The sequence below is a fragment of the Poecilia latipinna genome, unplaced genomic scaffold (assembly GCF_001443285.1).
Source record: "Poecilia latipinna isolate Pla-1442-1.1 unplaced genomic scaffold, P_latipinna-1.0 Scaffold175, whole genome shotgun sequence".
Lineage (NCBI taxonomy): Eukaryota > Metazoa > Chordata > Actinopteri > Cyprinodontiformes > Poeciliidae > Poecilia > Poecilia latipinna.
The window spans coordinates 191,239-206,287 of record NW_015112791.1 but is presented as its reverse complement, the minus strand read 5'-3'; the positions used below and the strand labels follow the sequence as shown (position 1 = coordinate 206,287).

General features: G+C 42.5%; 1 protein-coding gene across 3 annotated transcripts in view; it reads left to right on the top strand.

The window, feature by feature from the left end:
* The first annotated feature begins 26 nt into the window (after positions 1-26).
* The window catches only part of camk1db (calcium/calmodulin-dependent protein kinase 1Db), a 30,622-nt gene continuing 15,599 nt past the window's right edge, over positions 27-15,049 (top strand). Inside the window, exons 1-2 of one of the 3 annotated variants that reach the window (XM_015030200.1) lie at positions 27-419; positions 708-813. In XM_015030200.1, coding sequence (XP_014885686.1) covers positions 719-813 — 95 coding nt within the window. In that variant the 5' untranslated portion in view covers positions 27-419; positions 708-718. The other 2 variants (XM_015030199.1, XM_015030198.1) reach the window with 2 other exon arrangements.

Genomic DNA, 15,049 nt, shown 5'->3' with positions numbered 1-15,049 from the left:
GTATCTCCTTGTTACACCCCTGCTGAATCTGAAAGTAAATTCAAATGAGGAGGAGCGTTTATTTTTGAGCATGGAGACAGCTGCTGAAACGCGGGGTGGACTTTCCACCTTGCTCGGCGGGGTTTGGTGCAATGCGAACCGTGTCAGATAGTACGGCGGGAACCTCCCTCTCCTCCTATCGCGACTCGACGGCACAGCAGCGGCTCCAGCGCCGGCCGGCCGGGCTGCCGTCCTCCGACCTCCCGCTCCCAGCATCGCCGCTCCGCCACTGACTGGTCCCCGCCCCGGCAGCGGCAGGAAGAGGCGGAGGAGGAGGGGGGAGAGCCTGCATGTGTTTCCCCGTTCGGCGATGTGATCAGCGGGGAGGCTCTGGCTCAGGATCCGCTACGTCAGACAGATTAGTCAAATAACCTCTCGGGGTAGGACATACCTCCTCCTCCTCCTCCTCCCCAACCCACCCACCTCGGGCTTGCCTCGCTTGCTTGCATGCGTGAGACAGACAGCGCTGACTGATAGCCAGAAAGCTGGGAGAAATAACAAAAAGTGCACCACTTTTCTTTTTCTTTCTTTCTTTTTTTTTTTTTTTAAGTGTGAGCCGAGTGGGGTTGATCCTCCGCCGGCAGCGTCTCCCCATCTCTCTCGTCTCCACCATCCTCCCTCCTCCTCTGATCCGCTGATCCTCTGCTCTCCTCTCCTCTCCCACCAAGCCCGGTTCGAAATGGCGAAAGAAAACGGCGAGTCCAGCGACGGGTCTTGGAAAAAGGACGTAGATGACATCAAGAACATCTTTGACTTCAAGGAAGTCCTCGGAACGTGAGTACAGGCGACGATCACAAAAGTTTGCAGACAGAAGAAGAAAGAAAGAAAAAAAAACCTGCCACATTGTGGCGTTTGAACGGAAACGAGAGAGCAGAGTCGTTGCGCTGACAGACAGCTGTTGAATATCGCCTTTTAAACTTCTCCTTGCTCTCGTACAGATCGTCTCCAAACGCCCCATCGGCTCGTTTCTCATTCATAAGACGTGCTGCGTTACGATGGGAAAGCGCCGCTTTATTGCGTCTTTTCATTAAGAAATAATAATGATAATAATAATCAAACAAACAAACTGCAGCAGCTTGTTGTTGGGGATCGTCCACCCAAGACTGAATCCAGGGGCTTTTGTAGCTGGCAGCCATTTATTTAACTGTGCTCGCTTTTGCAGAGCGGCGCCTATTTGCATACACAAAACTAGCAAATGATAGCGACATGCATGCAGTCATCTGCAGGGACTTTGGTGCTCTGTCACTTTCTCTCCTCTTCAGGAAGGAGGGGTCGGTGGAGGGTGCAGGTCTGAGTTGAGAAGCGTTCATGTTTGGCTCCATGGTTTCCTGACCTTCTCACTGACTCAGGGCCGTCAACTTTTCCTTATGTTGTCACATTTCAATCACGGACTAAAAAAAGCATTTTATTGGGAATATATGTGCACAGAGCAACGGGAAATATGTAAGTACAGCTCTGGGGAAAAAAATTATTAAGAGACCACTGCAGTGAACCCCGTTGAAAACCTCGTGGTTATTCCACCAAATGTTGATTTCTGAACTCTTCCTGAGTTAAAACAGTAATGTTGTTGTTTCTAAATGATTGTGAACTTGTTTGAGGTCTGAAAGAAGCTTCAAGAAGATCAAAGGTGCAACTTTATACTTTCTGAGATGATAAAGTCTCACCGAGAGCCTCTATTATGTATGCAGACACATAATAGAGGCGCCTCTGTTATAGATGTAGACGAAGGCACTAGACTGACAATGATGACGCTGCACATCAACCTTGACCTCAATACTCCTAATGGAGAAAGACGGTGGTGGCGGTATCATCCTGCGGGGATGCTTCTCATCATCGGAAACAGGAAAGCAGTGCAGAGCTGATGGAGCTACAGTGAAGCCAGAAATCATCCAACTTCCTGGTAAAAAGGAATCTCTTAATTTTTGTCTCTTCTGGCTAAAAGTCATATCGAGATTCCCGGTGGGAGTCCTGACTTTAATCTGTTGGATTATCTGTGGCGGATGTAATGATGAACGTGACGGCAAACAGGCCTTTCCAGCCTTAAAGACTTTGAGCTCATCACCAAAGTTAAATAGTGAAAGTAGCAGGGAATAAAGGAAAAAGCTATTCAGCAATTATAGGAAAGATTTGATTGTTGGAATGCCAATATTTACAGTGATTATTGAGAAGTACATTTTTTAAATTCTGCTCTCATGTTGGTCTGTCGCATTAAAACCCCAATTAAATTCACTAAAGTCTGTGGTTGTGGTGTGACCAAAAGGGAACAAGTTCAGTGGGTGAGTACTTTTCTGAGCAAGACACTGTACAGCTGTAAACAGTTATGAGAACCGAGGGCCCCTTTAGATCAAGTTTTTTTTTTTTTCTTTTTTGTCTCTCGAAGCACAGAGCAGTCAAATTCCAGAGTTTATTTTTGTCTGCAGCGAGCACAGCCTGGTTTTATCTTTTTAAAATCAGTAACGTAACACAGACCCTACCAGAGTTCCTCTGAAGCCCAACTCAGACTGGCGATGGTTTAAGGTGCTAACACACATTTTATGTCGTATTTCTGTGGCCCATTTTGTCCCTGAAGACACATCCGTCCAGCTCATGGCTCATGTCTGAGATTTATTGCAGAGGAAGAGAGCTCCCTATGGGAATTGGCCTGTTTTTTTTTTTTCCTTTCGTTTTGGCCACAAAAACTGGCTGTAAAGCATCACAGAAATGCCCTGCATGCTTACAGCTGAACCACTGTTAAGAAACGAGAAAATACACTCATCCCTCTTAGTTTTCTGCCTCCTTTTGGCTTTTCTAAGCAACAGCGCCGAGCATGTGCCGCAGTTTTTTTTTTTGTTTTTTTTTTTTTTAGGGAGCAACAGCAGCCGCATCGCAAAATCCTCATCCAGATGGCTGATTCACAAAGTCAGACTCCACGCTCCAGCTGTCTGACGGAGCGGTCAGTCGCTCCTACCTGCAGGGCGGCTCTGATTTCCCCCGGGCTTTCACCTAATGTGTGTGAGGAGTGTGTGACTAACGCAAGCCGAATCGCAGGCCAGGTGGAAAGAAACGCCCACCGAACACCCAGGTCACGTCTTCTCGTTTGCTTGGCGCCTGGCTCGCGCTGCGGCCCAGTTGTTCCCGGGTCTTAATAAGAGAGAGGCTTGTCGCCTCACAGCGGGGCTCACAACAGGACACCTGGGTTAGTAAAGCCCAGCAGGCCTGCAGCTTTGCCCGAGGATTAAAAACGGAAGAGGAAGGCCTGCTGGCCAAAGGGGGAGACAGATTATCTTCTTCCTCTCCTTCCTCTCCTTGCTCCACTTAGGTTGGGGTAAATATGTAGGGCAAAGCGTGGTTAGCGTTGTGCTCTTCGCTAAAGCCTGTGATGTAATTTAATTAATTTTTTTTTTTACATGAAATTAAGATGAAGGGCAAACCTGACCATCATCTTCATCAGACTGTCACTAGCTGAGTTTCCATTAAGCTCAGCTAGAATTGCACAAATTGAAATTATGAGAATAAATTTGCTTAATGGAAACACTCGGATTTAAAAACAAGTTAAAAGCCGGATGTTACTACTGGCGAAAACCACGAAGAAAGACAAGAGGAAGTAGTCTTCTTCCTGGTTCGTAGTTCCACAATAGCTCTCTTAGCATCACACTCTTCATCAAAAGTTGTGTGTTATTTGAAAGCGTTGAGTCCATTGATCTTCTGTAAAATCCCAGATTACAATTTCCCCAAAACGCTGCATATAGAGCAGCCTTTGTCGCTCCAATGCCTGAACAGGACACCTCCTCTGAGCTTTAGCGCCACGAGTATAAGTGTTTACATCAGTTGCCGCCATATTTATTAGTGACTTATTGCGTGTAAGCACTTCTTCACATGTGATTTTAATTGCGTTTCTTATTATTTAATGGAAACACCGCAACTGCCAAATTGTATTCTTTCGACATCAGCAGACTACACAGAAAGATTTGCGCGTATTTATTGAAAAACCGCGTCTTCAGTCGGAAGCCTCTTCAAATGCGTTGTGATACGGACCGCTACAGGAGATCTTTCCGCCGTTCACCGTCCACAGCAATTCTTTAAGTAAATGAGCTACAACACTTAATTTCCCTTTGGGATCAATAAAGTATCTTTGAGTTTGGAGGACTGCGAAATGAGCTGCTCGTTTTGCAAAAGGAGAGCCCGATCCCGATCAGCCGAGTGCTGCTGCTGCATGTGCGTATTTGCGCACCGATTAGATATTGATGGCGGTCGAACAGGAAGCCAGGGTGGGAAGGAGGGCGGGGGGCAACCGTGCCATGACTGCTTTGGCTGCTCTTCTCCCACGTGTGTCTTGCTGTAGCGTTAATGAGCTCTCCGTCACTGAATCTAGGCCCTGTCTTGCCTTGGAGCTAATTCCAGCCCCTTAAGCTGCTGATGCTCTGAGGAGGCAAGTTAAGTAAACCAACCACGAGCACGTTCACAGATCCCCAGTGGGCAAAGTGTTGTGAAGCCGACGCTCCAGCCACGGCTGCCTCTGCAGGCCAGAGATCTTAAGAGCATCGCTCCAGGTATCGATTGGAATCTGGAGGCTTTGTCTTCTGCGATTAGCTTCCCCCAGTAAGAAAGAGTCAGGAAATAACAGAGTAAATATTTTATTGATTGGGGAAAAAAAAAAAACCTGTCCAGCATTGAAAATGAAACTCCTCTTGCAGGTGCATCATTTTTTTTTGTCATCCACAAAGCTTTTTTTTTTTTTTTTTTAAGTTAAAATCAGAAAATTGTGTGAAATCCTCAATTTTTTCAAACCGAGTATGAAGCGTCCCTGGGGGATACGAGTGGACGCACAGTCATTATGACACCTTATGTCGGAAATGACTGTATTTCAGGTGTAAAATGAGCAAAACAGCAGAGGATGAACACTTCAACAGTTTTGTTGCTGCAAATACTACAGTAAAGTAAAACCTTGATTATGTGATCTGAAATCATTCTGCCCTTTCAAGTGAAACATTTGCTGTGTTGTTTGTGGTTAACCCCACACCATGCTTCACTGTGGAGGAAGGCCCTTTTTTTATGTAAATCTCCACATTTTATTCCCACAACCTTGGAGGACACCCCTGGAAAAAAAGACAAAACCCAAACCACTTTGTTCATTTCGACACATTTTGGACTTTGTCTTGATCTTTTCACATTCTTTCAGCGCATTGCCAAAGCTGTCTAGACTTCAGAGCGAGTTGGTACCGATCCAAGAGTGAAACGTTCTGCTCTTCTTGGGAGCTGAACACCGGTGTCGTCATCTCGGAACGCCGTTCCTGCAAGGAATAAACAAATCCAGTCAATAGATTTTCATCATAAGTAGGATTTTAAACTCCTCATTGTATTTTCTGCTAACCTCACATTTCGGTTTTTAGGCATCTAATGCCGTAGAACCTGTTTACTGGACGTACGCACAAGTCCTAACACCCCCGCGGTATTTTCGTTTTTTTAACATCGGACGACCTTTTAGGGTAAATACCTGGAGCTCTTTTTGTGCTGTTTGTATCTTCGCAAACCTGAACTGTTTCTGCAGTCTCCTTGTTTTTTGCTTGTTCTGTCGTTTGGTGCAGCCCCATAAGTGGACTGATTTAAACACTATAAACTTGTCGAAGTGTCTATCAGATCTCGGGAGCTGAACAGCTAACCACCACTTTAGAGTCTCATAATCTCATTTGTTGTGAAGCTGTTTATCTCGCCTTTCTGTCAATGCAATGAGCGGTTCTCTCTCTCTGGACGTGTATTTTGCTCTTCCGCACACAGAAATCTGGCCTCTTCCCTCTCCGCTGCCGTTTCCTGATAAAAATGAGGAACTGGAAAAACTCCTCTTGAGAAAACCCGATTTGTTTTGTTTTTATTGACCCGCTCTTCCTTTGTCGGCGCCAGTTATTCAGATTTTCATATTGCTTGGCAACTGCTTACAGTGGCTCAGGATTTCTGGTTGATTGGTGAAGGTTGTACACACCAGAGCTGTGAAATCTTGGTTCACTGTAAGACAACGAAAAAAGCAAAAATGCTTGACGCTAAATCTATTGGTCCTGAAGCGTCGCTTTCTGAAACTTTGAGCTGTACTGCACAGACACATGCATGTCACTGCAGCTGATTTGAGTGAAGTAGCTCATCTTGATCTATTTCCATCCAGTGAACTCAACATTTAAACCCAGCCAGCTGAGTTACAGAACACAGTGCTGTCTAATGCCTCCTACTGAATGTTAATCCCATCTGCAGTTCCCTTTTTTCTTTTTTTTCTTTTTGGTTTCAACAAAAGTTCATTTTTATAAAAGGGAGCTAAATTGACTTTTTCTAGACTTATATTATCCTATAATGTCATGCGCTTTCGACCCCCTCCCTTCAAACCTCCCGCACAGCTCCTGCAGACTAGCGGCAGCAGCAACTTGTATACACCTGGTGGAATTTCGCATCTGCTGAGCTTTTCATGCAAACTGCAAACAGTTGCAAACAGCTTTGTTTTGATGACTGGTGACGATTGAGCGTCAGAAAGAGTAGGAGGTTCTTAAAGAGACAGAGGCCAGTTTCAAGGTATCTGATGCAGCCATGACAGGAATTTTTATTATTTTTTTTAAAGAAAAAGATAAGATAAAGGTGATGAGCGAGGAAAGAAGAAGCTGAGATAATCCACCAGGCTCACAGAAGGCCAGTTCAGAATAGTCCAATGTTTTGCTCTTAGTCATTCCTGGGTGTTTTTAGTTGTGTTTTGAGTCATTATCCTTCTGGAAGACCCATGATCTGCAACTGAGAGTAAGCTTTCCGACTGTAGGCAGTGCATTTCTCTCCAAAATACCTCGATCGTCCTGAGATTTCAGAGAGGTGCCGACAGTTTTGTCCTCAAGTATAATTCAGGCTAGAAAAGTTAGTTACTTAAAAAAGTATCTATAACTTATTGTAAGATAAGCAAATGTCTCTATATATTGGATCCAGATCAGCTTGGACCTGCTGGTCAGCTGTCAATGCAAAGCTGTCTTTGCTAAAGATGTGCAAAAAAAAAAAACATTTCAAGATCTGCAAATAACAATTTTCTTTACAAAGTTAATTCAAGTGAATTTTCTGTTTTGAGTAATTAAATGCACTAAAACTCAGAACTAAATATATTTTTGGTCTATTAGCACATCAACCAACAGTAAGTAGTTTGATGCCCTTTAGTGTAAATTAGATAAATTCTTAATTTTCTGTCATATTAAAAATTACTGCAAAAACCAAACAACAAATAACTCTTTTTTATTATTATTTATTTATTTATTTATTTATTTATTTATTTATTTATTTATTTATTTTTTCCATGCCTAATAGACATGAAAAAAAAAAATCATAATTGATCAAAACTGGAATCAGCACCTGCAGGAATCTGGATGTTTTTATGGATTACTTAAACCCTGATCAGATCTTACAGGCAGATCAATAATGAACAACTTTAAACTAATTTAACTGTGTCTGATCAGAAAGTAGTTCATCCAGCCTCTACATGGGAAAGATGGTGATGGTGGGTGAACAGAATCTTTTTAAAAAAGGAATTATTTTTACACTTTTTAAAATAAATCAATATCTAGATCATCTTAAGAAATCCAGGCTTTGTCTTATACATGAGACCTGAGCTGTATTTGTCAGGAAATGTGCTTTCTGCCTGCGCTGAACAAGCCATAAACGTATTAAAATCGGTGATAATCGCCTCAAGGCAACTCACTATACAGAGAAAAATTAAGATGTTTTTCTGCCTGAAAAAGCTCTGCGTGTGCCACGTGGAATTGCAGTCGAGACCTTGAACACGCAGCAGCTAGGCAACAAAGATGTTCCAAGTCCTTTGTAAGACCACATATCACCCGTCACCGTCCTGAGGCTACACTGGCTGTCGAAGAACACAGAGGGGTTTTTTTCTGGATCTTCTTGTGTTTATTATGGTCTTTTGTCCACAATGGAGATGAAGCTCAAGTTGTTGAAAACCTCTTCGCAGAAATAATTGACCCGGTGGAATCTAGCGAGCCGTTCCGCGGCTGCAGAAAAACCATAAAGCGTCTTTTGTTCCTGATGTTTCAGTCCAATAAGAACTTTATAGTACGTACCACGTTTTTGCTGATTGTCCTCTAACATTGCGACGTTCACCACCTTTACTGCATATCCCTCTTTGCCTGACATCATGTTCCTGTTTTCTCTATCCCCTATCAGATTTTTGCTGAGCTCAAAAAAAAAAAAAAAAAAAGCAAAACATTTTATATGTTGATGCATTTGTAGAGCAAAATATAAAGCAGGAGTTTCTCATTAAAATTGTTAGGTTGTTCAGTATTTTCCGTCCTAATCACAAATATGTGGCACAATTTAGTTTTCACAAAACAAAACATTTCCAAATATTTGAATTTTTATTTTACTTTTTGTTTTGTGTTTTTAGGCAGCTGACTGGCAAAGCACAGCAATATGTGGGGAAGAGGAAGCAGATTAAGAGAAAAGTCTGATGATATCAGTATTTTTCCTAGCTTAGCTTAGGTAAACCTTCACATTTAAAAAAAAAAAATAAAGGACAAGTTTTCACTCTGACACTTCCACCTCCTCCTGACCATAGCTGCTGTAACCGATAACTTTGACATTCTTTAAATGTTGTTGAATGTCACCTGGGGGCCGCACCGCCTCACTTACATTCACTTCTTCAGAGCTGAAGTTAGAAGCTATTGATTAATTCGCTGGCTCCTACAGTTTACTGTTGCTGGGCGCCGTGGCACCTGTTGCCGTGACGCAGTGCTCTGCGGTTCTGGAGGGTAATCAAACGGCACCCAAAAGAGTTCTGGTGCTGCTCGGGAGCACAAGCGCAGACAGGAAGCCTGCAGTGACTGTAGAGAAATAACAAAGCTGCTTACAGCCTAGGTTAGCAGTAGCATTTTAAGCTAGCTTCAGTGTGTAATGAATAGCAGCAGAATGAACAAACGATTCAGCATTCGTTGTTGGACACGTTTGACGGTTCGTTGATCCAGTTTGTTAAAATAAAAGTCTGTCATGAGGTAAAAGTCAATCACTCTTTTTAATGCTTTAAAGACCTCACGTCCATAATCAACAAAAGGCCAATGCTTCTGCTGCTGATATAATGAAATTATTTTCTTTAGGTGAATAAATGTAACAGTTCATGTTCTTGTTAGACAGATTTATTGATTATATTGGTTGTTTTTGTGTGTGACGGATCTGGAGTAAGTGATCTGTGACTGTTACTGCTTTGTGGAGTGGATGGTTATATTTAAAAAGAAAAAAAAAACAGCACAACTAATTGATCTTTTTCTTTCATTTACATATCTAAAACATACTATAGAGCAACTTAGTTGCTTATTTTTTTCTGGAATTGCTGTAGTTTGTTCCCTGACATCCTGTAGCTGATGCTCCTTTTAAGTGCCCAACTGTTTTTTCGGTAACCCAAAACTGGACAAGTACAGTCTGGCCAAGGAAATGACCAGCACTCACTGAATCTGTTTTGGGCGTGTTTATAAATATGACTTTATTATTATTTATCTTATTTTTTATTGTTTTTATTTTTTTTACAACTTTTGTGCTTTCAACCATATTTAAGGACCTCGCTGATACTTGAAACAGCTACACTGAGTCTTCTCACAGTGACAACTTCCTCATCGAAGAGTGTTGTTGTCAGCGGCTCACTGACCTACTTTTAGCATGTAGGTGATAAGCATTTGTTAAGATGAGAATAATTGGCTTTTCACATTTCTGACTGATTGTTTACCAGCATTGGCTGGTTAAACTGAAAATCAGATGATTCTGGTCACCCAACAATTTGAGGCACATCTTGACTATCAGATTCTGCTGAATGACACATTTCTCATATTAGATGGTCTCTTGATAGTGAATGCAGCTCAGCACTGGTTGGATTTGTGGCTGTGATGGTTATGCCACTACTTTGACTTCGCCACCCCAGCAAAACAAGACAGAAACAGTACTATGACTATGTAGAAGGTGAAATCAAAGGGGAATTTTACCATATTTGGTGGTGGCACCTACTGAATGGCAGCCTTTCTGATGCCAGTCTGCTCCAGGGCTATAATGTAGCACACAGTATCAGTGTGTGAATGTGTGTACGAAAGGGTGAATGACTGATTGTACTGTAACGCATGCTGGAGTCTCTGGAGTTGATAAAAGTGCTGCTCATTGTTACCACAGATGGATGTTAAACTGATCCGGCAGCCTGATAAACAGACATAGACATAACAGATCAACTACAATCCTAATCCACTGTAATCCCAATCCAATTAGAAGATACCTGAAAGAAAAGTGGCAAATGTTGGATAACATAAGTAGGAAGCGACAGCAGGAAAACGGAGAAGTCATAAAAACGTAGCACTAGCCTACCACCATTTTGTTATTATTATTAGCTTTATTAGGAGGAGAAACAAAAAAACAAAAAAAGCATTGTATGTTTTTGAAACTGAAGCAGTGAGGAATGTGGAAAAATTGCAAGGGATTTGTGTTTGACTAATGGAATAAATGGATGATATAAAGTAAAATCAGTAAATATTGGTTCTTAAAGCATCCAACATTTTAAAAATATTATATTATGTAAGATTAATTAACATTTGAAGTATGGGAGAGTTTGATGCGTTACTGAACTTATGGTCACATCAAGCTGAGAGCTTAGCTGAAGAGCCACATTTTTAAGACCAGAGTAAAACTGAGGTAAAAGTAAAAACAACTGGAAAGGTGACATTACCACCACACTTAAATTTCTGAAAGATCTTCTTAGTGAGAGAAAATCTGTGCAACATTTTGAGTGTTTTTTTTTTTTTTTCTAAACACATTTTGCAGGGGAGTGACTTCATTTCCAAGTAAAATAGCTGTTTTATGTTGCACAGGCTTTTGTCCACGTTTCATTTTAGGAGAGAAACCCGGGCCACCATCATTCCGTGACTCTCATTTGGGCCCGTCCCAATTGGAAGACAACCCGGGGTAGACCCAGATTACCATGGAGGGGATTAATTATGTACATTATATGTACCAGGCTGGTGGTCTCATATTATGATATTGTTCACAATCGGAGTTACCAACAGGACACGAAACAATCAATTCTACCACTTGCTCACCCCCACTAATGTTATACTCATTTTTTGTCGCCATAACAAACATCTTATAGTTATCTTTAAAACAAAAATACTGAGAATTTTTTAGGTACCAGTAAAAGTCAAAAACCCTGATAAAGATGTGACTGCGCCAATTTTATCACAGTCTGACCCACATCCTTTCAACTAGGTGTGATCACAATTTTTTTTTTTTTTTTTTACACCTATGGTCACAACTGAAATAAACTTTTGAGTTTCAGTGAGAACATTGTCGTCATTTATCTGATAAAGTATTTTTAAACCTCAGACGACGAAGCCGGTCAAAACAAGGCTCATAAAATGTCTCTGTAAAGTTCAGAGACCGTCCGGTTTAAATGAACAAAATAAAAACACGGCTTCTCGTAAAAAGTGTTCATGTCCCTAACGTGGACTTTTGTTAACAACGCAGCAGCTTATGGAAGAAGATGAGAGCAAAGTTGAACTTTGCCGTCACCATAGCAACACCAAGGCGGTGGCAACTAAGAACCTGTGAGAGGCTGCAAAAGACTCCAGACTGATTTGGAGACTTTTACAATGTTTATTTATGGCTAAAAAAGGGAAAAATATGATGTGCATAACTTCATAGTTGTGGACTAGTTTGTATTGGTCTACCGCTTTAGTTACTGTAAACGCTGGGATTTGTTGCTGTAAACAGGCAATATTTTAAAAAAGTTCAAGTCGTATAAGTGGGATACTTTTGCAAGGTATTCTTGATCGGGGGAGCGTGAATTCTGCAATGTAATACAGAAATAAATTTGTCAATTGAAGTGGTGAAAGGATGCTCCATTTTGGGTCAGGCTGTAGGTGTTGCTGCAAGGTGACTCTGACCGGGCGGCTCCCTGGCCAGCAGCTTCACCTTCATCATCAGCTCTCGACTTTTCCATCATGTTGTATAACCGCCTGCCGTGATGCATCTTACACAAGATGATTCAGTGTGATTACTCAGCAGCAGCAGCAGCAGCAGCAGCACAACACTCGCACCGGCCTCCAGCATCCAGGAGCAGAGTCTCTGTTGTTCAACCCCCGAGCTCCTGCACCGCCGTCGACTCCTCCCCGCGTTTTTACCGCAGTCGGCCCCCCAGCAGGCTGGCGGGGCGGTGAAAAGTTTTCTAGGCTGGGCTCGCTCTGCATTTGCAGCAACAGCCGCCGGTTTCACACGGAGACGGCAGCCCACTTTCGCATTAGTCAGCCGGTTTTTGGCCTGGCTGTCTGCACATTGTGTGACTGCAGACTGTCACACTCTGCTCAGAGGGACATCCAGAGCTGTGAGCACAGAGCGCTGCAAAGGAAGCCTGAATTCATTTGTAATGCATAACAGGTCGAGATAAGATTGAAATCGAATGGAGGTTTCTCTGATGTCTGGTGCTGAACTCGTTAAGATGCACTGCAGCCACATGCATAAGTACATTAGAGTGATTTAATCACCCACAAACCTAAAAGCTGTTAGGAGTTAATCATCATTAATCAAATTAATCACGATCAGTCGATTGCTCAAACAATCGTCAACTAATTTGGAAATCGATTAATCATTAACTGGAGCATACAGACCAAAAAATTTTTTAAAAAAGGCAAAACGCTGAAAGAGCAACATATTCAGAGCAGTAATTAAGCCAAAACTGTTAAAAAAAAAATCATTTCTTTTCTCCCATTAATCACCTTTTGCTATCCATTTGTTGATCAGGTAATCCAAAAACAATCAACATATCAGCCCTGCATTATATTGATGTCAGAAGTATTTTTTAGCTGCAGATGCATCCTCTGCTGCTAATGATCAATCATTCATTATAGGAAAGCCATGTTGTTACATTTTAGGCCATAAAATATTTAGATTCTTACCTAAAAAATGAAAGTATTTCTTTACATGCATCTTTTAATGGCTAAAAACAAACCAAAAAAATCTGCAGAATGTGCCAATTTTGTTATCCAATTAATCGACTAGCTAAAATAATTGTTACTTTGTAAACCCTACAGAGCAGCTAACTGGACGAAATGTTTGAAAACTGTTGACTACGGTGGAGATTCAGCAGCGTGTCTCTGTCACACGCTGAAGAAGCTCTTTTTCTGTGAATTGTGGCTTCATAGAGTAAATGCTTTTGCAGCCTCGTTTGTCAGGGTTCATGCTCTGACAAATCAGGGGAAGTAGCGGCCTTGTGTCAAGCTGTCATTCACAGGAAGTGATGTATTTGCTTGTCAGTGTGGTGAACCGGGTGGGGGTACAAAATGTAGCTCAGCACACTTTCCCATTGAGATCACAGGTTTCCTGTGGTTTTCATCAGCGTGTCTCTTCTCCTGCAGAGAGCAGAGAGAGAGAGACAGAGAAAGAGAGTGAGAGAGAGAGAGAGAGAGGAGCACTGAAAAGAAAGAAAGAAAAAAACCCCGCTCGCTTGCGCGCTTCTCAGCATGCAGATGGTCGAGGAAAGGCGCGCTTTTCCCGACGTCCACACCAGTTGTGGAAGTCCGTGGTGTGTGCTGCTGAGTGGGAATGATGCCCTCCCAGCGTTTACATTTTCTCCCGCGTCGTGTGTCAGAATGAGGTCACGTCAGAAGGGCCCACGCGCCACCGAGCTCGCTCTGTTTTGTTTGCGGTGATTGCGTTCCACCTCACCGCACCTGAAGCCAGGTGCTGCGTTGGTGCGCAGCTTGTTTGTGTGCTGCGGCTCAGGCCGACCCTCTCCCTCCGTGTGTGATGGAGGATTGAGGGATTAGTGTGGCCGTGGTGCGACTCGCAGCACCTGACCGTGGCACTGAGTTCAGAGGCTTTGGGGAGGAAATTATTACACGCCTGGCACACCATCGATGCTCAAAAGAAAATGGTTCATTAAAAAAAAAACACACCTAAAAGTGTGATTTTCTACGTTTTCTGAAAAGTTTGATGCATTTGTTCTTACCCTCCTCCATCACTCTGTAAACATAAACAGTTATATTCAGAAGTCACCTGATTATATGGTTTAAAAAGCTGGATCCCCACTTACCTATTGAGGTAAAATACCTCAAAGGTTTCTTAAAGAACATATGGGTGCATTCACACCAGTCCTGCTTGGTCCCTTTTAATCAAAGTCCAGTTCATTTACGTAGAAAGTGCGGTTCGTTTGGGGAGATGCGAATGCAAAATTGAACTCTGATGTGGACCAAAAAAAAAAAAAAAACGAACTCTGGTTCACCTAAAACCCCAGTGAACTCTGGCGCAGTTCACATGTGAACGCCAAGCGGACCGGAGACTGCTCAAAAAGCAGGAAGTGAACACTAGCGCAAGGCATTCTGGGTAAATACAACCTAAACAAACACTGGAGTCTAGCGCTAGCGTGAAAAATGGCTTGTGGTCTTTTACCAACAACAAGACAAATACTGATTGTTTACATTTCATGAAGTAGGAAGTTGCTCAGTGTCTTCTTCAGAGGTTTTTGTCGTTTTCGTCTGTGCTTCTTGATGCAGCGCCACCACAGGCGAGGGGATGAAAAGGTTTTACAAAGGGTCTGGTTGGTTTGACAGTGCAGTGTGACAGCAAACCGCACCAGCTGAAAATGTAACAGATTTAGGGCAAATCAGCTGGACAGGGAGTAACAGTCTGTCTATGGCTAGCTCAGAGTGCTTTCTTTTCCAAGTTAAAGGAAGTTTGAGGTTGAACATCCAAGTCACTATCTTCTGATAGTGCGCCATGCTGCCATCTCTCCTCAGGTAAATGCGGATATGATGTCAAGGAAAAAGCATGAGTCATCACTTCAGGTCACCTTCTGCTGCTCTGTCGTCCTGCTGTGATGCTTTCTTTCCCTCCAGTGTTGCTTTTAGCAGCGAACAGGGGTCTGTGTCACCACTATTTGAATATGGAAAAATACTAAAAAATAATCAGCTGCGCATAATTATGTTGCGCAAGATTGGAATTGTGATTATTTGATACATTTATCCATTAAGTTTTTTCATTGTAGCAC